The sequence below is a fragment of the Stegastes partitus genome, unplaced genomic scaffold (genome assembly GCF_000690725.1).
Source record: "Stegastes partitus isolate 25-593 unplaced genomic scaffold, Stegastes_partitus-1.0.2 Scaffold999, whole genome shotgun sequence".
Taxonomy (NCBI): domain Eukaryota; kingdom Metazoa; phylum Chordata; class Actinopteri; family Pomacentridae; genus Stegastes; species Stegastes partitus.
The window spans coordinates 242,763-265,716 of NW_007578730.1; the positions used below are offsets into that span (position 1 = coordinate 242,763).

Consider the following 22,954-nt stretch of genomic DNA (forward strand, 5'->3'; position numbering starts at 1 on the left):
CGTAACAAGAGAGGCCTGCTCTTCCAGTAACCCTGTTGCTATCTTTGTCCGGTGGGTACATGGTGCTGGTAAGGATGACTGTGATGGTGATGATGATGATGACGGTGATAAAAGATGAGCACTTTATTAGAGTTACAGATTGATGTAACATTAAACAGACTTGATGGCAGCATCTGTATAAATAGTCAATTATGTGAGTGGGGGTGTCCTCCACGGTGACGTCAGCAGGATTGTCCGAGTCAAGTAATAGAAATGTAGCTGAACTGAGACAGGAAAACAGTGATATCTGCCTTCAAAGTAAAAGTTTTTTTCTTTGGAAATTTGAAAGCAATATAATGTTTACACAGCATTTTGTTATGTGACACCTCTAACTGAATTCATTGGTTTCTTCTAAAGCCATGCATGTGTTTGCTCTTGGGTACATTTCAGAACTCGTCCGCCCCGACTCTACCTCTGGGCCTCTCAGAACCTCAGAACAGCTGCTGGTAAGTGTTCCACAATGGAAACTAGTAGTCAGGGAGGTTGTTCCTTTGCAACGGCAGCTCCAAAACTTTGGAACAGTTTATGCTTTTCAATCACATGTTCCTCCCAGGACGTACATGTTTTCAATGGGTGTTGGTTGTTTAAAGTGGTTGTAACATTTTAGCAATTTATTTTTACTTCATTTCAGAATTTTGTCCTACATGTCCTCAACCTACTAAAGGGACATGTTGGAGAAAGAAGAAAAGACGCCAAGTTTCTCGTGTGCACACAAGATACTACGTCATGAGCACCACATGGGTTTCACATGTGAACAAATCACACTATGGACACACAGATTGAGATACAGACACACAAAGCTTCATACACATTTACAAATAGTTTTGCTACCAGCTCCCTTCAAAGAGCCTAAATCCCCAGCATCCCACATCAGCCTGTATACCGTTCACATATGAAACCTACGTGGTGCTCGTGTTTCTCGTGCACATGAGATACTTGGCATCTTTTTTTTTTTCTCCGACAAGTCTCGTTAGGTGCTCTGCAACTTTGCAAGTTTTACCCTGTTTTATATTTGACATTTTTGTTGTTGCCTCTCAACTCAGGTTGTTTTAAAACGTGCTATTTGAACAAATGCGATTTGAATCATTCTACCTCAATTATTACAAAGTCCTGGTTGTGCCTTTGTAAATGCATGAAGGAAAACTGGTGCCACTGCTGTGAAAACAGGTGACAGGGCAGGATTAGAGCTCCAATATGCACAATATAATATAAAAATAGCATGCTCCTATTTAGACCTATACCTAGATGAACTTTATTGATTCACAAGGGAAATAGTTTGACCACAGTAGCAACACAAAATGAATAGTTGTACAAAGATAAAAATTAAAAAAAAGCAAAAAATAATATTTATTTTTAAAAAAGCAAGCAGGAAAAAAAGAATACAATACAAAGAGTTTCATAAGTAAAATTTACAATTTCCTTTTTTTTTCTTCTCGCTTTGCCAAGTAAAGAAAGACCAAAAAAATCTAATCAAATCAAATAAAAATAAAACAGTAACTAAACTACTGTAACACTTGTGCATAATAAATGAAATAGCGTACATACGATATTTAAATTCTACAACAGTAAATGTGCTACAGTACAATATATTTTGTTTAGTCTTTATTATTTTTATTTTGAAGGCCCACACCGGAACAGCTCCGCCACAGCGCCTCCATCTTTCCGCCGCGGCTCTCCAGAGCAGCGGGGCTCTGCGGCTCTGACTCTCCGCTCTGCTCTGACCACACCGAGGGAAAGAGGTCCGGACGGATACCGTCTCCTCCTCCTCCTCCCAGCTACCGAACTGCTCCCACGAATTGCTTTTTGTTCACCCTCACTGAAGACGTTTTCTCTGTGGAGGGGGAGTTTGAGGGGAATGAGCAGCGGGACGAACCTGCGCTGACTTTCTGGAGGAGACAGAGTCCCCCCCCGGTGCCAGCGGGGCAGATAGTTGGTGGCGGAGCGGCTCATCAGGAGCCGGACGAGGACGGCTAGCTTCCCTCCGTCTGCTGCCGGGAAATAACGACACAGCGCCGAGGTGAGCCAGCTAACAAGTCACCCCCTTGTCACAGATTAGTTTTTTTGTGGTTTTTAATCCTAGACTAATGAGGTTTCACGGTGTTACCGTTATATTTGTGTTGATAGTCTGAACAGCAGTGAGCATCGCCTGCTCGTGTTCTCTGGTACATGAAGGTAATTTGTGTATCTCAGTTGTTTGGCCACTCTGTCGTGTATTTTTACTTTCTATGAGGTGAAGATGGAAGTTTAAAGCTTTTAAAGGTGCTTATTTATTTAAATGTTGTGTTTCAAAGTGATTTTTTTTTAACTGTATAGTGATGGAGATGTATAGTTTAGTGTGATGGAGTATACTTCATAATGGTGTATCACTGTGTAGTATTACACAATGTTAGAGTACTTTAAAGTGTAGTACAGTATAGTACAGTACAGTATAGCATGGTGTAGTGATATGGTACAGTATTGTAATATACATGATGGTGTTCTTGGTGCTTTACACTGTAGTATAGTGCAGTACTTCATAGTATACTGCAGTATAGAGCTTTGTACAGCAGTATAGTGCATTATAGTATAGTATGCTTTAGGATAATATAGTAGCATAGTAAAACACATTATTGTATTATATAGAATATTAAATATTACAGTGGATTTTTTATAGTATAGAACAATGTAGTATAGAATATTATATAGTACAGTAGAGTTTTGTATAGTATAGTATAGTGTAGTATAGTATAGTATATTATATTATAGTATAGTATAGTGTAGTATAGTATAGTATAGTATAGTATAGTATAGTATAGTATATTATAGTATAGTATTGTACAGTGCAGTGTAGTGCAGGCTAGATTAAACATGCCTCTATTATCATCGTACATGAACATTCAATGAGATTCTGTTGGCAGTCTGTTACAGTAGCAGCGTGAGTCATAGTGGCTGATGTCACCGTTGGATCTAGTATCGTTGAATACATTTTAGTGTCATATTTTGTGTTTTGTGTGTGTGTGTCACTGTCAAACCAATGTGTCCCGTGGATACTGTGATCCCCATTCAGCTATTCATCCTTTCAGCACTGCAGCAGCAGCAGATGCAACAGGCTGTTGCTGCTCCCATCTTTAATGTGATGGTCATATATAAAAAAAAACCCTCAACAAATGATCTCACACGATTTCTGCTAATTACTCAGGGATCACGTCACATGAGACAGCTCAGCGGAAGGGTCATGTTAGGAGTTTAGCACTGCTGAAAGCATGAGTCACTGAAGAGCCAACGCTTCTGTAGCAAACAGCTATGGATGTGTTGTGTGTGGTTTTAAGGCTGAATGCATAAAACAGATATCAGGTTTCATACCGTGGCTTTCTGACAGGACATGAAGAGCTTGCTGCTTGTTATTACCCACGCAGGGCATGATTGACAGGCTGCACAGCTTCCATTGATTGGATCAAGCAGCGATCCTGTTACCCTCGCTACATCTGCAGCATGATGAAGGCCTTATAAATGCAGCTGACCGCGCTGACTCCACAGTGCAGAATCAGAGCTCAGTTTAATCAAGGAAATGGAGGCAGGAAGAGAGGCAAGGGCTGAGGGGATGCTGGAAGGAGATATGGAAGGCGATGGGGGCGGAGGAAGGACAGTAAGGAGAGGAGGAGGAGGAGGGGAAGGAGGCTAATTGAGGAGGAGGGTAAATGTAGGACGGTGGGGGAGCTGAAAGCCGGTAGCGGAGCCAGTAGCCACCAGCTGAATGGATGTGACCTCAGGCCCCCGGGGAGCAGCTGCTGCAACAGGGGCCCGGCTCCCACCTGATTTACGACGCCACTTACTCCACACATACAACAGCGAGCCACACCCAGGCCTTTCTTCTGGACATGTTGTCATGAATGTGTGCGTTTGTTTCGTTGTTGGTGAGCGACACACACCTTATGTGCAAACTTGTCGCCTTGAGACGGAAGTGATGAATGTGCACTCTGTGGTTTGTGTGTTGCTCTGCCCCCTTTGGGACACAAGTGATGAATGTGTACGGTTGCACTCTGCAACACATGCGCTGTGCTGCAGGGGAACATCTCGAGCTTAGAGGCGTAAAGTGGTACAAATAATCGCCTTTTACAGCCGTTTACCTCCACCGCATCCACACACACCTGAAAGCAGGTCTACAAGCGATGATCCCAGAAGAGCTGTTGACTTGTAGGCACTGAACCAAATTCCCAACCAGCACTCACAAACCTTTAGCAGTCTTTTTGCATCTTTTAGGTTTCTCAGAAGTCCAGCGATTTTGTATTTTCTCTACAATATGATAACTTCCCTTGGTGCCTTTGTTTTTTACCATTCCTCTGCATATCATTTTTGGCACAGAATTGTCTATTTTTGCTGCTAAATTGTGGAGTGGGCCTTCCTCTTGGTTTTGGTTTGTGACCCCAAGAGCTACATTCAACCAGATCTTTTGCCTCTGCTCTTCCCTGGCTGCTCCTCTGGGCCTTTTGTGGGGGTGCCTCCTGCTTCTAAAAACAGCCTCCGAAACACCAGGGAGGAATGGCGCGGTTAAAGCTGACCTCTGTTTGCCAAGGTCTGCTGAGAAAATGAAGCTAAACATGTTAGTAGTAAATAGCGGCGGACTTTTGCCGAGTGTGAGCTCCGCCGTGCTGTGTTTATTATTGTGACAGTGAAAGTTTGACTGTGAGTCGGGGGGAAAAAAAAAAAAAGTTTATGTGCCTTTCATTCACAACACTGCTCAGTTCAAGGGTATGAGAGAGTTTGTGTATCGCTGGCTTCTTTTTCATCAGTGCTTACAATAACAGAGCTGTAATAAAATAAATAGACATTGTACTGGAGGGGAAAATGAGGGCGGTGTATCAACTCTGAATACGTTGTTGGTACCAGCTGTTAGATAAGAGAGTGACAGGAAAAGGGTGGAGAGACATGGGTATGGCATGCAACAATGGTCCTAAGCTGAACTCAAACTTGATTTTGCACTTACATGGTCAGTCTCTTGAAGCTGTCGGCCCACGAGACACGCAGAGATTTATAGTCTTGTTTGCTTTTCATTTGATCCGATTTGTTTCTGATTTTTTTTTTACCTTGTCTAGACCTTTTTCCTTGAGGCAGAGTTTTTGTTTGTGTTTAGAGCATTTGAGAAATCATGTCTCAGGGTTTGAGTTATTGTTACACTAACCCTAGACCTGGGTATCAAAAGAGATATAATGCTGGTTAGTATACTGGGACTCTTGTATTATAACAGTCAAGTGTTTTACACCGGTCTATTCTGAGCTGGGAAATACCCTCACAATAGTGGTCTCAAACAATTTCCGTGGTAGTCTTAAAGCCCCACTGGTATCAAAGGGTATTTTTCCAGAACTTTGCCTGATTATTATTTCCAACATTTCATTTTTCTTGATACAGTTTTAAAATCATTGTCTTAAATAAGTGGCAGACAAAGGCACGTTGGGAGAGTAACTAATAACCACCGTTAGCTGATCTGCAGATTGACTTCAGTTAATTATTCATTAGGTCTTTCAATTGCCTACAATTAACATCTTCAGATGATTTGTTTTGTCCTAAGACTGTGTCAAAGTCTCAAACAGCACAAAGACAACCAGCGAATGAGAAGCTTAAGCTGTGAAATATGTGCAGCAATATCAAAAGTATACTGCAGTTGTTAATAAATGTGTAATGTCCAAGAGCATACTTTTCTGTGATGGCAACCGCTGACAGGTCAGTCGGTATATGTAGGTGATTTTTAAAAGGGTATGTTATTACCGTAATGCCCGGACTATTGAGGCACCTGAATATAAGACGCACCCACTAACTTTAAAAAGAAAACAAGTTGTGTACGTATACAGGCCGCACTTGTCTATAAGCCGCAGGTGTCCACGTTGTAACATGAGATATTTACACAGAAAGATTTTTTAAACTTTTAATTAAATACATACATACTTAACATACTTACTTTAAATAAATACATACTTTTTTCCAAACAGTGCCTGTAACACAGCTGGTTAAGAAAATAAAAACTACAGTAGCCTACCAGGAAAAGTCATTGATCTCTATCTTCATCTTCCTCCTGCACTAAAACCACTAAAGTCGTCTTCTTCAGTGTCAGAATTGAACAGCCTCAGAATTACTTCGTCACACACTTCCTCAGTCTCTCTTTCGTTGTCACTCTCATTGTTACTTACGTCTCGAGGCAAATTCGTAAAAATCCATAACTTAGCCGCATAATCTTTTAAACCGCAGTGTTCAAAGCGTGCGAAAAAAGTAGCTGCTTATAGTCCAGAATTTACGATATGTCTTTGGATAAATAAGTAGTGCTTGTGATGTATACTGTGTCTAAATTGTCTGTACTTTTTTTTTTTTAAGTCAGTTATTAACTCTTTTCAACATTTAGAAAACTGGTCTTTTGTAGTCACTGACATCCCAAGCATCGATCACTACCAATGTTTCTGCCTTCGGCTCCAGTAAAACCTAAAACCAGTACAATGTGAACTCTGTTCTCCAGGTTTGTGAATGTGGTCTGTTAGAAAGTGACGTCTCTGGGGTGTTAAGTGAGTCACCAGCCGGCTTCCAGTCCAGAGACACAAACACGTTACAGCACTGTAGCTCCATGCACGTCGACTTCATTAAAGACACTCGTTAGTGTTTTTTCAATCAGGTTCAGCCGTTTCAATCACAGGCATTAAACAGTGAAAAGTACCTCAGTGAATTTTACAGAGTAAAAGCTTTAACACGACATAGATGCTCCAACAATGCAAACATCTGAGAAAATAAATGTAAAACTTTTTCTTTTGAAGTCACACTGACACGGGAAGTGGTCGGAGTTTGTTCCTTTTCACTATTACAAGGTTTCGCACCATCAGCAATAAAAACAATATTCATGAAATTAAATGCAGCGATGTTTGAGGAACTTTACAGAAACAAGTGTCGCAGATTGAACCAATGAGGGACGTCGCTAGCAGCCTGTCAGCAAAATGAAGCCACCCTCAGACAAAATGTAAGATAAACTACGTTTAAATTGTACTCATTTATATTCAACACCAGCTGTTCTGTTCAGGGACGTCTAGCTTAAAAGCTGTTGAGCAGGAAAAGTACAAGGCCTTTACTAAAACACAGCAGAGCTCAGACTTGTTTTAGAATGTGATGTTCAGTGAGTTGCCCCTAAAAAAAAAGCCTCTGAGAATTAAACATGACAGATATTCCTTTACTGGTCCCCTGAGGAAATACATGTAACTGTGGAGTGCTTACTGTTTGAGCTCTGCACAGCTTTCTCTCTCTTGGTAGCGGAAATGGAGGCCCTGCAGTTTAAGTGTGAAGTCTGGGGCCTAATGAAAGACATCTGAGTGTCATTAATGTGCCCATGTTCGAGCATTAGGGCCTCCACTGAAAGACGGTGGAGGTGTCCACAGCTGGCCTACTCAAGGTTAAAATCGGATTAAGACCAAACGTTGACATATCTCGCTGCCTCTGAACTAATGCAGCAGTTTCCTCACAGTCTCTGTGGCATGTTAGCTTCTGTTGGACAGCTTGTGTAATGTAGTTTGCCCTCTGTGTTCCTGTTTTCACACAGATGTGTGTTATGTGGCTGCTCCTCTCTGACCTCTTCCTTGGTACCAGCGTGAAGGCTACATTTGGGGTTTTTTTTGTGAAATGTCTCGACAGCTATGAGACGTTCGCTCTGAGACTTTGTGCAGACAATCACTTCTGCCTCAAGATGGATTTTAACCTTTTTGCATCAGTTAAAAAAGTTAGATAGAGGACGTGTGTGTGAAAATTCTCAGTCATCCAGGTCATGGTTATTCTCGTAGTTTAATCGGAGCAACTGGACAACAATGTGAATGTCAATGGCTCCTTAAGGATATCTAGAACTCCCAACTAGTCAGTCAGAACTGATGAAGCCTCTTGGATGAGAGGTGGAACATCTTCAAGGAACTCACACAAATCCAGTTGCTACGATTAAACTACAAGAATTAGATAGAGGACCTTAACCAACACAAGTCCTCATCGTAACAACCAAACTATTTTTTCAGGACTCAATCCCTGGAAATGCCAGTTTGCTTAAATAGTACCATGGTTGTTTGTTCCACAGAAAAAAAAAACCAAAACATGAATTGTTTCCCATATAATAAGTGGCAAGTGGAATCTTTTTGATGGTCTCTTTCTGTCATCTATTAGTGATTAGCAACAACGATTCTGATGCAGTACTTTTCATGTAGTGTTCTTTGTTTTTTTGTTTTTTTAAATCTCACTTAGGACCTTAATACCTTCATGATTCCTGAACTGGTTGGCCACTTTTTTAGGTCAACACTACCAGATGTTGGATATGGGCACATACATGTCCTGTCGATTTGCATCATCCAGGTTCATTTACAGCTAATTACATCTTTCCTTTAACTTTGTATGTCGTTGTGCTGTCTCTAAAATTCAATCAGTCTCATTTAACATTGAATTTAAAAGCCAACCTGAACCTTTGAACTTGACCTGTTTTTAGCAGATCCAGTTTGTCCCTCAGCAGCAGCAGCAGCAGCTTTTCTCCAGCAGACAGACTGTTGGAACCATTAGCTCTACATGAACACTGTTTACTCTCGTCTCCATCCCAACAGACTATTCATTAATCACTTCACAGCTGCAAATATTGGTCAGAGACTCAGACTGCTGTCGTGTATCTGAATGATTCCTCTCACTGTTTCAGCAGCACAGGTGCTGCACTGATTTTTGTAGATTGTCCCAGAGATTTATTTTGAGTGTCAGCCATTTGTTAATTTCCAGTGAAGTCCTTTGGCTGTGTCACTGGCATTGTTTGAGGCAGTTTCCAGGCTTGTTTAGCTTTTCCCAGAGCTTAGATTACAGCGATGGCCTGGTTTACGTTCAGATCAGACACGCTTTATTCACAAAGACAATATGCTGCCGTTTTGGCAGCTCACAACTTTTTCATCTCTTTGTATCAGAGCGGTGTCGTCCCGTCTCTCCTTTCTCTCTGTCGGTCTTTATGTTCTTTTTCCCACTGAACACCAAATATGTCATCTTCATGGCTTCAAGGGGGAGATTTGGCCAATTTCCAGGCTTCTTGATGCAGGCTTCCTGTGTGATCAAGTTGAGCTTCCTGTGTTTCAGCAAAGGAAGGGCAGACTCAGCAAAGACTGGGAGTTTGGGGAGGCTTACAGTACAACAGCTCCCAGCTCCACAGGCTGAGCCCTGGGCTCACGTTGCCACAGCCAGGCTACCCCACAAGACTCCCAACACCCGCCTCCAGCTCGCCTGGTAGTTGGTGGTGAGAACTCAATGCTGCTGCCGTCTCTAGATCTACTTTTATGGGATTACAATAAACTTTAAAACAGATGGCTCACTAAAAATGTCTGATTTTACAGATGTTTGGGCAAAGCTAAGCTACCGTCAAGATACTGCCCCTTATTTAGACAGCTGTAGCATTTGATCAAAAGTGACACAGAATGCAGAAATTTCACCACACACACAACTAGACTGCCTGTAAATTGTTTATGTCGCCGTGGGTTTGAGGCAGAGTTGTGCACCAGGTTGGATTTTGTGTCTCTTGTGATTTAGTCGATGTTTTAGAGTGATTGCAGAGGGCAGGTGGGGAGGACAGTCAGAAATAACTTGTTAGCACTGCACAGTTATTTTCAACACAGAGATGGGGCTATGAATAGTGATATGTACTTGGCCTTCTTCCAAGGGTTGTGGTTTTGCCTCGATTGTTTCTACTCAACTGCTGTGGGAGGACAAGATGTTATGAGATGTGATCCCTGTTCAATGAGAATGTATTTCGGGTGCAGAGAAGAAGCCAGCTCTGCTGAAGTGTTATGGATTTTGTGACTGGAAAAGTTGGAAAGTCCTTCCAAGGCAGTATCCCTCCCCCAGAAGTGTATCTTTAGCCTCTGTCATACACAAGGGGAATGTTGGCAGGCTGCAAGACAACATATGTGGCTAAGTGTTTTGTGTGAAAAGCAGAGCAGAGACCCGCAACAGGCTGTCTGTTAACTACTGATAAAACTGGAATTTAGGCTGCAGCTACTGCTTTCATTATTCTATTAAACTATCACATGTGCATAATTATGGGTCTCTGAGGAAACCGTTTAGGAAAATGCTTGACAACACCTGAAACACTTTTACTGCTGTACATCCTGGACAAGAAAACATGCATCCTGTTTGTGCTATGATGCCATTTAGTTTGAGCAGTTAACACTTCAGCAGCTTTTCTAATACAATGATGTGTCACAGCTTTAACCGTTAACAGTGGCACACATGGACTGTACTTAAAACTAACAAACTGGTATGCGCCTTGATTTTCAAGTCATAGTTTGGTATATTTTCAGTAAAGCATAGAAAACACAAAAAAATGCACAAAGATCCGATTGAATCACAAAAGTCAGTGGACCAGTATTATACTTTCTGCATCTGCAAGTCTGCAAGGGTCCACCAGGGTCTGCATAGTAATGATTTGATCATCTTCCAGAGTCTGCGAGAGCACATGTGGAAAAATCTGCAGCCAAAAATGTTTGTCGGCGTGAAGACGGTCCATGCAGCCACTACCAGGGCTGTAGCTCAGCAGTAGTGTACATGTGTTGATTGCTTAAGCGCCGGCACATATATGAAAACATAATGTAAAACAACTGCACATGGTGTCGGCACCTGTCACTGTGCACGTCCTCAAGGGAGCATAAACAAGGCCTAACAAGGAAATTCGCACTGTTGACTAATGGTGAACCACCTTGACAGAAGTGACGCTTGTCAGCTGGAGAGTTGTGAAGAGCAGAGGCTGTTACAGCTGTTACTTGTGTTTCACAGTTTTTATGAAACTCCTCAACTGTCACCTGCCTGAACATGATAAACATGTTTTTGTTGTATTTCTGCACATTGTCTGTCAAATTCTACTTTCTTTAGAAGCCCAAAGAAGCCTCGGTCGTTTCTTGCCTTATTTATCTTGAATACACTGCGTACATTCAGTGTCCCCTTAGCAGCTAAGATAACTCATTTGCTAACTGATAGTTCATCATCTTGCCCAGCTCAGAGGGCCATTCTGACTGACAGTGATCTGCTACAGTAGTACAACAGCACAACTAGTCCTGGAAGTGTTCATCATATCAGCGATATTCTAGAGCCACAAGTCCCACAAACACAGGCAGATAACTTTGTCGTACCACTTTCAGATGCAACTTGAGCTTTTATTTGTCTTATTTGTTTCAAGCAACAGTGTTGTTCTGGCCATCGAACATACTGTGCTGTCGCGTCAGGAGGCTGATTGACCGTCAAGAAAAAACCTAAAGTTTTTCCCAGCCCTCTCTGTGAGCCTGTCGTTCAGGGTGTGCATGAAACATGCTGCATGCATGGGTGCACCCTGTGGTTTTTCTCCAGCTAATGCTAAAAGCAGTGGTGCACCATGTTATCAACGTTAGCAACGTTGCCTGTTGCTGTTATGACTTCTTCTCCTATATGCAAGGTACACAGTTATTACATCACTACTGTCTGGGGATCTTCCTGCGTGGAGTTTGCATGTTCTCCCCGTGCAGCGTGGGTTCTCTCCGGGTTCTCCGGCTTCCTCCCACACAGTCCAAAAACATGTTGAGGTTAATTGGTGATTCTAAATTGTCCGTAGGTGTGAATGTGAGTGTGCTTGTCTCTAAGTGTAGCCCTGTGATAGACTGGTGACCTGTCCAGGGTGTCTCCTGCCTTCACCCTGAGTCAGCTGGGATAGACTCCAGCCCCCCGTGACCCTAGTGGGGATTATATAGATAATGGACAGATTTGCTTGTGCAGTGCATTGGATCATTCAGTATGTGACATTCAAGCCACCTCAACATTTCATATTTTCCCTGTGATAGAATGAATAGCTTGTTAGCTGCTGTTACAACTCCTCATTTTCTCTTATTGTGAAAACAGAAATAGAAACTACTGTCACTGACACATACCTGCATTTTTGAGGCTAAAAATAACGGATGCAGATGGAGCCAGATGAGATGCATTCCTCATCCTTTGCTCGCTCACTTGTTCCACTCCAACTCTTTCTGTTCAATTCTCCCAAACTTTTTTTCCATTTCTCAAAGCTTCTTCTATTGAAGGATAGTATGAAAACTGGAAGGCTTATGTAATGTGGAAACTATGTTGACATTTCTAGTCATTTGTGCCTTCACCTCTATCATCTAGAGTATTTCTCTCTATTTTCTTGCATGGAAAATTCACATTGGAAACTAATATCAGTGTCTTAGGAGCAAAGGAGCACCAAAAGATTAAAGGCATCAGCATCCGTCTCATTAGTATTATTTATCACACGGAGGCTCTTCTAGCAAAGAGGGGACGGTTAGTGGGAACACTTTAAGGATCAGACCCTCTGTCATGGTCTCAGAGGGCAGCCTGATTCATTGCTTTTGTCTGCGGCGAGAGGGTCCTCCGGATGGCGGTGGGAAGCGGCGGTGGGGGTGGACGGAGACACAGACGGACACTGTTTGGTATTCTCCTTCAGTTCTGTCGGGCGGCTTGTACGTCTCAGAGCTCAGACATGTTCCCCACTCTGCGTTGTTTGAAGGGTATGTGGAGTCAAAGGGGCCACTGGTTTGGCTCTACTCATGGTGGAGGGAGTGAACTGAGCAATTGTGTGGGCGAAGCGAGGGAGGAGGGAGAGAGAGAGATGAAGAAAATGAGGAAGAGAAAGAGGGAGGATGGGAGTATAGGATGCCAAAGATATGCCACAGACAACAGAGGAGTGAGTGAACACATGTAGGAATGTTTTAATGAAATATTCACTTTCATCGTCTATAAAGTCAAGACACCTAAGACACGCAGAGCTGTTTGTATCCACTTAGTTGCTTTTTACCAAATAAACTCATAAATATTCCATTTAAAATACTTTTTATATTCTGTAATGTGTAAATGGAGGAGGCAGGATTAGAAGAGACTAAAGGACTAACTCAGCAGAAGCGAGGAAAGTTAGCCAGATCCTTTCCTTTGGACTTGAGGCTGCCCCTTTTCCCTCTGAGCTGTGCGCCGCCCTTTCCTGTTTTTCCTTCTTTTCCATTCCTCCTTTTCACAGAGTTGAGAAGAACAGCCATTCTGAGCGAGGGCCGGACCGGGCCTTGCGCTACAAAGAGCACTGTGACTCTGAGCTGCCACCACTTCTTTACTGCTGCACTGCATGCTTTACTGTGTCGAGCTGCTTCTCTCCCTGACTCCGCTGGTCATTATTCATGGCGGTGCTTGCTGAAGTAAGTACTTCTAAGCACTTGCAAATGCAGCTCAAGTCAAAGGAAATTAAATCCAGTCTTTCACAGCTCAGGTCTGCTCAACAAAGTCGGGTGTTCTACACTTGCAGGTTTTCACGCAGAATCCTCCTGTGGACACCCAAGTTAAAATGTTGTTTAATGTTATTATAATGTAGGACAGTGCACAGAGACAGTTTCATATCGTAAAGCTGTCTGCAGATGAACCGGTGTGCAGAATCGTTGCTTAGATGAATAAATAATTTCAGATTATTTCCAGTCATGTTTATACACTGAAATACAAATTGGGAAATGGGGGGGGGGTTTATGAACAGGGGTGTTACAAATCCAGTTTCCCTGCATCATGGGTGCCTCAGCTCACATTCCCCCAAAGTGCAGTAACAGTATTACAGGTTACTATCCTGGTCGGGCAGCGTTGAGTCTCTCAGGAATGCCTGAGAAGCTCAGCCCGTTTTAGTCACGCACCACAATATCTGCCATGCATCACCTTCTCCTGCCAACTGATAGAGCTTTGGAAAGCCCATAAAACACCAGGCTGCCATTAGTCACAGTTCAGGTGTGTGTGTGTGACAAGTGAATAGACACTGAGAGTAAAGCATGCATGTGTGTGTGCTGGTGTTTGAGTGGGAGAGCGACAAGAAGCCAGATAAAGTGTTGTGTTGTAGAAGAAAAACCACGGTTGGTCTGTGTTGCTGCAGTCAGGAAGCTGTCTGGCACGTATCTGTGTTCCTATGCTTTCTATCTACAAATCCATTTGAGAGTTGTGGTTTTTATGCAAACAGCTCTCTAATAGGTCTCATCCCTCCCTCCCTTCCGCACATTACCAATTTAGATCCATATCTGTGTTGCATCAAAAATATCCAAGATGACTGTAAAAGTGTACTTTTTGTAGAATGCACTCCTCAAACCTCATAAGTCAAAGGGACTGTTACTTAAAGTGATGCTACTCAGTGATGCAACAGTGTGTTTTTGACATTATTTTATTTGTTCGTATGGTTTCTGAGCGTTGTGGTTCGTGGAAGTCCCGCTGAGGAGTGCAGCGTGAGGCCGTTGTCAGGGAGTTTGGGAAATATTGTTATTCCCAACTAAGCATCTATGACCGCAACAAAACATGCACTGAACCTCCAGCAAGTCGTCAATAGTGCATTGTGGAGCCAGGAAGTCCGATTGTCGGATGTCCGCACGGTTGTTTTTCACCGCAGATGAACTTTTGAGATCGCATCTGCAAAATAAGTTGAATAATATCTAATAGAAGACTTGATTTTAGTACCAAGTCATATCAAGAGAACTGCAGTAGCTCCCAGGATTGTTAGGGGCACTTCTGCAACAATTAGTCAAGTAATCAATCAATCAATCAATGGTCTGTTAATAATTCAAGCAAAACTGTCACAAATTATCTGGTCTAGCCTCCTAAATGTGAGCACCTTCTGCTTTTCTATGTTGGAATAGAATTTTTTGGGTAATTATGTCTAATATTCTGTCAGTTTGTTGACATATGGGGAGACAGATAGTTAACTTCAGCTCTACGATCACAGTTGTTAAAAACCAAGCAACTGTCCCATTGGTTTTTGTTTAAAGTGGAGTTGTAAAGCTTTTGATGTGATTGCACAGAAATGTAAATATTAGAAACAGTGCTGACAAATCTGACTCCAGAAGCTGGACTGGTTTAAAAAAAGGTTCAGATGTCGTGTTGTTGGTAAATGATGGCAAACTGAAGTTAGATTCTTAAGTGTGTGAACTGAGGCTGAACGATTTCTGACAGATATAGCGTTTGACAAGGCAGAGTTATAGCCTTTTGGATTTTCTAATTGCATTATTTCAACTCACATTTTCAATGTGAGACTGATTAACTCTTCAGGGAAGATTCCAGATTCCAAAAATTAACTCAAGCTGTGCTAACGAGGTTTTCCCAGAGCTACCAACCGTATATCACACCCCATATCCATGTTGTTTGTGTGCTGTTTTTAAAAACTCTGAATTTGAATTTATCATCGTGTCCATGTTAACCTAAACCTCCTTCATATGTTGACGAGTTTTATTTACGACTTCTGAACTCTGAGCCTTCGAGGGGCACTTAAAGGCAGCATAACATCCTGCTCCCAGTTCTTTCTTGGGCTGCTCTCTGACTTCAGCTCTATATTTTATTGTAGTTTTTACTAAGCATTCCTCTGTGCAGCTGCTAAGCTTCACGGGATTGAAGAAAACATAGTTATTTTTCTAACTTGACACCTCGCTGGAATTTTATTGCTGTAGTTTGCATTTGAATGATCCCCTGGAACTGCAAACCAGAGCCGAAGACGGAACCCCAGCAAGAACGAAAAGAAAATATCTGAGTGTGTGGTTTTGTTAGAGGAGGAATGTGAACTTAAATTCCTTCAGTTTAAGCTTGGTTTCCACTGAAATCAGTTGTTTATCGTGCGTATCGACTGTACTTAAAGTCACAAACTTTCACAATACGTCAAACAGTTTGATCTCTATTTTAACATACAGTTGCTTAATTTCAGGTCGGCACATAAAGATGTTGCGACCTCTTTATTGTGATCAAAGTCAGTGGGGCAGTGGTGATGGGTTGAGAGTGGCAGAACCAGGTTAGATATGGTTTTTATCTCACATGGAAACACACACTGGCCGTGTACAGCAGTGGAGATTCAAGCCTGATCTAATCTGGGGGGCTGCAGACAGGCCGTCTGCCCCTCTGTGTCTATATAAACGGACTCACACAGGCACTCAGGAATGCATCAGTCAACAGCATGCACGCTGAACGTCAGGGCTTCCTTTACCACAGTATAAGGGAATGCAGTCTTTTAATGTAGCCTCTATGAATAGCCACCAACAGCCAGTGTTCTGAAAGTATAGAAACAAGGTTTTGTCACTTTAGCACCGTCTGCCTGACTCTAATTTGAACCTCATGCTTCAATATCCAATGTGGCAGACATTAGCTTCTGTGGGGATTCTCTTAGAAACGACTCCCCATGAGTTTGTGATTTATGGTCAGGAGGGATATCAGTTAAACATTCCACATGTTAATTAGATTGGGCACATGCTGATCCTTGCTGGCTGCTGCACCTCAATACAATATCAGGCCATTGATTTAGCATCTCTCTGGAGGAGGAGCCTTCCCCGCTGTAGCTTCCTAGAACTGCCAATGAAAGGTGTTGAGAATCCCAAAAGCATGTCAGTGCTAACTAAATCTTCTGAGGCAGCTGCGGAAATTTGGAATTTACAATCACAGGCAAGCATCACTTAAAATCTGTTGACTTTAGGAGCATAAATATAACCTCAGCTCCGTTCTCATGACCATTTATTGTTAATAAGGTTGTAACCTCAAACCCCGGCAAGTGTTCTCAGACAATTTTAGCTTGCTAGCAGTGTGACTCAAGGGACGGTCTAGTGAGAAAGCACTTCTGCTACTGCTGCAAACATTCATGATGCCCACGCAGTGTATCTTAATAATCATAATCTCCTATTTTCTCCCATAGCACCACCTTGACCATGAGAGTTTGGGGGTTTTATCAAGCAGCACTAAGTTTTTATTAACCCTCTGAACCGGAAAACCCACCAGCGGGGTTAAAAGGCTTTTTTTAATCACCAAAATGACAAAAAATACACCATTTATCAGGGCAAGAAATTGGAACAAATACAAGACTTATTGGATTTTCAACGCTCCAAATGTCCTTGAAGTAATCATGTGTGACTCCCAGTTTTGTTGTCAGAACAACCAAACCAAAGTTTAAGCTTTTACTTTAAAATCACTTTACTCTGCATGTCTAGTCTAAACAATTCCAAAAGATAAAGCCTTTACAGGAACTAGATGCTATGAAAAGCAAAATATTATGCGCTCCTCAGCACCACCATGAAGCCATTAGTGACTCAGCTGTAAGTCAGCAGCATAACAAAAATGTCGGGACTTTTTTGGCCAGAATTACACACAGCAGATAGGAAACAAGCACATTAAACATGTTAGTTGTGAAACACCTATAGTATGGAGAATCACCACTTTATTTCCAGTAGTGGTAACATCTGTGGGGACTTAGAAAGTTTCTACATGTTGATTTAATTTTTTTTTTAAATTTTGTAACATTAATAAGAATTTAACTCTTTTTTTTACAAAAAGCTTTTTCATGGCATTATAACTGTGCGAATAAAAAATGAGCCAACCATGAATACGAATGTGACAGGAGCAAAAATCCCTTAGAAACAGTTTGGGGATGAGAGGGCTCTTCAAGCAAGACAGCGCCTCCGTGAGGTTGACATTTTTTGCATCACTATGACCACTTAGGTCCAGCCTGAAATATTTATGCAACTACTGGACAGATGGCCTGAAAACTTGGTCGACAGTCATGATCCCAGCAGGATGAATTGTAATAATAGCTTTGCTGATTTCTCAAGTTTTCCACTGACACGATCTTCAAGTCAAAACTTCACAGTGTCCAATGAGTTTCTGGTGCGTGAAAATGTGAAAATACTCCCTTTTTTCGTTAATCAGCAAATGCAGCAGCGCTGACACAGTGTTTGAATATAAAATGAGTGAAACATCAGCATGTTCGTGTTGTGAGCATGCTGCACAAGGTTTAGCTCAAACTAAACTATCCATAAATGCATCCTCACAGAGCTACCGCCAGGTTGTAGACTGTTCTCAAATCAGGCTTTTAGTGCAGGGAGATGCCTTCCAGTCCTCTTATCATTAGTAAGTCATGAGCTTTGCATTAAGAGTAGGCCAAGATGCATTGATATGGCTGACCAAAGGGCCTGCAGCCAGACGAAGGATCAATACACACGACAAGAGAGGGGTTGACTCCAGGGAGCAGATGCTATTTACAGTAAAAAGGATTGTCAGGGAAAAAGGAGGTGCAGTCCGAGCTAGGGGCAAGTTAATGTGAGCGAGTACGTGTGTGTGTGTGTGTGTGTGTGTGTGTGTGGTGTGTGGTGTGGTGTGTGTGTGTGTGCATGTTTGCGTGTGAAAGTGGTCTGAATTGAATTAGCCGCCTGTTACCCTGCGACCGACTGAGAATAGCCAAGCCCCCGTCGCAGGATAATTTATTACCTCCAATTATAACCGGGGCATTTACAGATTCAATCTGTCATCTCTCTGTGCTTCTTTCTCACTCCCCTGGACCCTTTTGTCCAGGGAAATTATACATTAAAGCTTTCAAGCTACCAAACACGAGAGGGGTTATTTTCAATAAAAAAAACATAATCACAAATCGCACATTGCTTTTCAAAACCACAGTCGCTTTATTTATTTTAAGATCATCACACTTAAAAATATCTTTTCTTGTGTTTTCAGATGGCCGTGAAGCTGATCTTGGTGTCGATACTGTTTGGAGTGTTCTGCTCCTGTCATGCTCAGAAAGGTAGGATTTCTCTGCTGCATCTCATATTGTTTAATAAGACTGACTTACACACTGTGCTGCTCTAACAACCCTCCTTTGCTACATGATGTCAGTTTGTTAATGTCAGCTTGTATGGCAAACATGCCAGTCATATTGATGAGTCCCTCCTTGAAGAGGGAAGCTGGCTACTTTACCTTAATGATGTCAATAATCAGAGCAACCGGAGCTCGACCTCAGCATCACAGAGCAGAGACGATAATGGAAAAGATGGAATATACTGTCTCCAATTACCGTCGAGCCACACGGTGTTCCAGATGAACTGATGTGTAAACACGGGGGGCTTAACTGGGATGCTTACTTTGCAGGGGCTGTGCTGTACCGCTGCTCTCTCTGACTCTTTCTCTCTCTTTGTTTTCCATCTAGAGGGGAACGAGTGCACGGATGCCAATGCGAAATACTGTGGGGAGTGCATCCAGGCTGGAGCCAAATGTGGCTGGTGTAAAGACCCGGTACGTGAATCGAAGCTGTCAGCTGTATTCGCTGCTGAGTGCTGCAGTTTGATGCCATTATTATGTGCATATCCTTTCACATTGAGTAGCCTTCTGAAAAATAAACAGATTTCGCCTTTGTGCTGCTGCTGCTCCTAGGACTTCCTGAAACAGGGTGAGACGGTGTCGAGCCGTTGTGATGAGGTGCAGTCTCTGATAAAAAGGGGCTGCACTGAGGCAATGATTGAGAACCCACATGGAGAACAGAATATCCTCAAGAACAAGACGGTGACTAATCGCGGAAAAGGAGCAGGTAAACTGAAGCCAGAGGACATCACTCAGATCCAACCTCAGAAACTAAGCCTTACCCTTCGATCTGGTGAGTTAACATGTCATTAATGCAGCTTTGTTTTGCGTAAATAATTATAACTATGACACGTTATTTTAATGGTGGCACCTTCATGTAGGTGAGCCCCAATCTTTCAACCTGACGTTCCAACGAGCAGAGGATTATCCCATCGACCTGTACTACTTGATGGACTTGTCCTACTCCATGAAGGATGATCTGGAGAACGTCAAGAACCTGGGAACCAGTCTGATGCTGGAGATGTCTAAGATCACCTCTGACTTCAAGATAGGTAAAGGTTATACTCGTGTAGTTGGACAGAATGCTGTAGGTCGTGTAAGTTTTTCTTTAAACCAGTCATAGTCGTGTCATGTGCAGTTATGCTAAGAATGCAGCAATGATGTGCCCTCAAATCGTGGAAATTGTTTTGGTGGAACTTTTGCATGCAAGGAGGCAAACATTATCATAAAATTGGCTAACTTCCAAAAAAACAAGCAGCCTTAAGACTAAATTGCTCCCTGGATGTTGTTGTTTCCTGTAGTGAGGGGGATTTTTAAACGGTAACACATAAATAGCAGAAGTGAAAAGCCAATGGCAAGCCTGTACCATCAGTCTGTATCCAGTGAGTCAGACAAGAGGATGCCACATTTTTCATTGGTTTGTCTATTTTCATGCAGCCTAATTACACAAGAACATTAGTTACGTAGCATCTTAGCAGTTTGCGAAGCTCTTTACCGTTTTTACCACTCATTCACCCATTCACACACACACTCCACCACCAATGCAAGATGCTCCCACACCATAGGTAGCAGCTTGCACTTTAATGTCTTGCCCAAGGCACTTTGGCGTGTGGACAGAAGGAGGAACTGCCAAAACCTCCAACCCGCTCTACCGACTGAGACACTGGCTCATAATGGCCTGAAGTTTAACTAACATTCAACTAATATCACATTCTTTGGAACGACTACAGGTGCAGGGGTACTTTTTTTCCCCCACAATTTATAAGAACAGTAAAAACTATAGTATTTAAACTATTTTGGAGTCATTGTTAGTCTAATATTTTAGATTTTCAAAATGTGGGGAGAAATGACATGCAGAGACATGCATAAAGATACAGAGTGAGGTGCAATGTGATGTTCTCAGAGTAATGAGAAGCTAGTTTGAAATACTTTCAGTGGAGCAAATGTACCAAAGTGTAAGCATACAGATTGTTAAAAACAGTTCAAAGTAACAGCATGGCATCCTTCCTCCAATTATTGAATGAGTTGTTTAGAATTAATTAACCTTCACACAGGCGTAAGACAAACATCAATAATACTAGTGGTAAAATAAATGAATGTTATCTTTATTGCTCTGTTGACATTTCTACATTTATTCAGCATTGTTCATTAAGGTATACAGGGTGGGGGGAAGGGGGTTTCCTCTCAAAACCTCACACAGTGGATTGACTGGTTTGTATTTCCAGGTGTTCTGCTGTGAGTGTTTGGTGCCACCCATGTTTGAATGACCTTGTTCTGATCTGCACAAACAGACTTCAGTGACCTCCTTTAAATTAATTTGACGCCGATTTGACTATCACGCCCAATGTCAAACCAAGCATCTCGTTACCCAAATCGCTTGTTGACTTTCTCTGTCCAACTTTCTTCCAAAGGCTTCGGCTCATTTGTGGAGAAGACAGTCATGCCATACATCAGCACCACTCCAGCCAAGCTGCTGAATCCCTGCACAGGCGACCAGAACTGCACCAGCCCGTTCAGCTACAAGAACGTACTAAAGCTGACCAGCGATGGCAAGAAGTTCAACACCCTGGTGGGCCAGCAGCACATCTCTGGAAACCTGGACTCTCCTGAGGGAGGCTTTGATGCCATCATGCAAGTGGCTGTGTGTGGGGTAAGCAAAAAGAAAGGAAACTTTGCTGTTCAGTGATCCTGTGGGCTTGTCAAACTCAGGTTCACAATTTAAGGCAATTTTCCCACCGTTCCAGCACTTGCTTGGAGGGATCGAGTGCTAGTAAAAGTGTTTATGTGGTGATGTGTGAAAAGAAACTTTATGAGTCTTGCTGTTTATGAGGAAATGTTTGGATACAATAATGATTAAAAGTTCTGGTGTCACATTCTAAGCTGCTCAGGTATCCGCTTATTTACGAGAGCTGATAGCAAACTACTTTGCCAACAATGTGTTTTATCCTTTATCAACATGTATCAGGACCAGATTGGCTGGAGGAATGTGACCCGTCTGCTGGTGTTCTCCACTGATGCTGGCTTCCACTTTGCTGGAGATGGCAAGCTGGGGGGCATCGTACTGCCTAATGATGGAAAATGTCACTTGGAGGACAATATTTACACAATGAGCCACTATTATGTAAGTTGTTGAATGCTGCTCTGACCTTTTTTTTTTATTAAAGGTTACTTGTGTTGGCTGTGTTGTGTTGTAAATGTGACTTTTCTCTTCCATCTTCTTTTTAAGGATTATCCCTCCATTGCCCACCTGGTTCAAAAGCTGAGCGACAACAACATTCAAACGATCTTTGCAGTCACAGAGGAGTTCCAGCCTGTTTACCAGGTTAGTTGTCTTGTCTTCTTCTCTCTCTCTCTGATGCTTCCTTTTTTATCTTATTCTTTTTGACCATACACTTCCTCATTCCTTCTTTGTGCATATGTGTGTTTGGAAGATGTCCAGTGCATCCAGCTGGGCTCAGGCATCTGCTGCAAGTTAAAGATAGCATCCCCCTTGAAGTTCAGATAATTTCCTTCAGCTACTATGCAGTTGCTTTTCAGGCCAGTCTTACCCAGCTCTGTCTGAGTCTCACTAACTTTGCTCATAGTTGTATTTGTGTATCGCAGCTGAACCAACAGTGTGTGAACGCTCATAGAGAAGAATTCTGGATCTTGTGTGGCTTCCAGAGAACATAAGTTTCACAGAGTTTTGACACGTCTCTCTTCTGAACTTTTCTTCTCTCAACAGGAGCTGAAAAATCTGATACCAAAGTCTGCAGTGGGCACTCTGTCTGCCAACTCAAGCAATGTAATCAACCTCATTATAGATGCGTACAACGTAAGTACACTGTGGAGCTTTTTGCTCTTTGATCAGGTTGTCATTAACTTGCACAAACCACATTACAGCATTCAACATTCTGACTGATTAGATGTTCAAGACTTTTTCCAAGCAGATATTCTGATTTAATAGTGAGCTAAGCCTTTGTGTATTGTACGCTGTCAAAACAAAGCTACCAGATGACATTCCAGTGCACGAAATAACAACATTCGTATTATTATCTCTTGTGTTTTGGCAGTCGCTCTCATCTGAGGTTATTCTGGAGAACAGCAAGCTTCCAGAAGGAGTGACCATAGCGTACACATCCCGCTGCAAGAACGGAGTGGTTAGCGAGGGGGAAAATGGACGGAAGTGCTCCAATATCTCCATGGGGGTTCCGGTGAGAGTTATAGAGAGGCTTTTGGTATTGTTGTACTTTGCCAAATGGCGAATAAGTCAGTCAGCTGGCAAAGCATACATCACTATAAGATATAATATTACATTAAAGCC

The 22,954-nt window shown here is 42.3% G+C and overlaps 1 protein-coding gene across 1 annotated transcript; it reads left to right on the forward strand.

The window, feature by feature from the left end:
• Positions 1-1,731: 1,731 nt before the first annotated feature.
• On the forward strand, positions 1,732-22,899 carry LOC103366961 (integrin beta-1-like; the record flags this gene model as incomplete). The annotated part of the gene is made up of 10 exons (XM_008294836.1): positions 1,732-2,056; positions 18,532-18,598; positions 19,001-19,086; positions 19,225-19,444; positions 19,533-19,703; positions 21,063-21,301; positions 21,617-21,772; positions 21,878-21,973; positions 22,376-22,465; positions 22,704-22,899. Coding segments are annotated over exons 2-10 (1,321 nt in total), but the record flags the coding sequence as incomplete, so codon positions are not given.
• Positions 22,900-22,954: the final 55 nt, after the last annotated feature.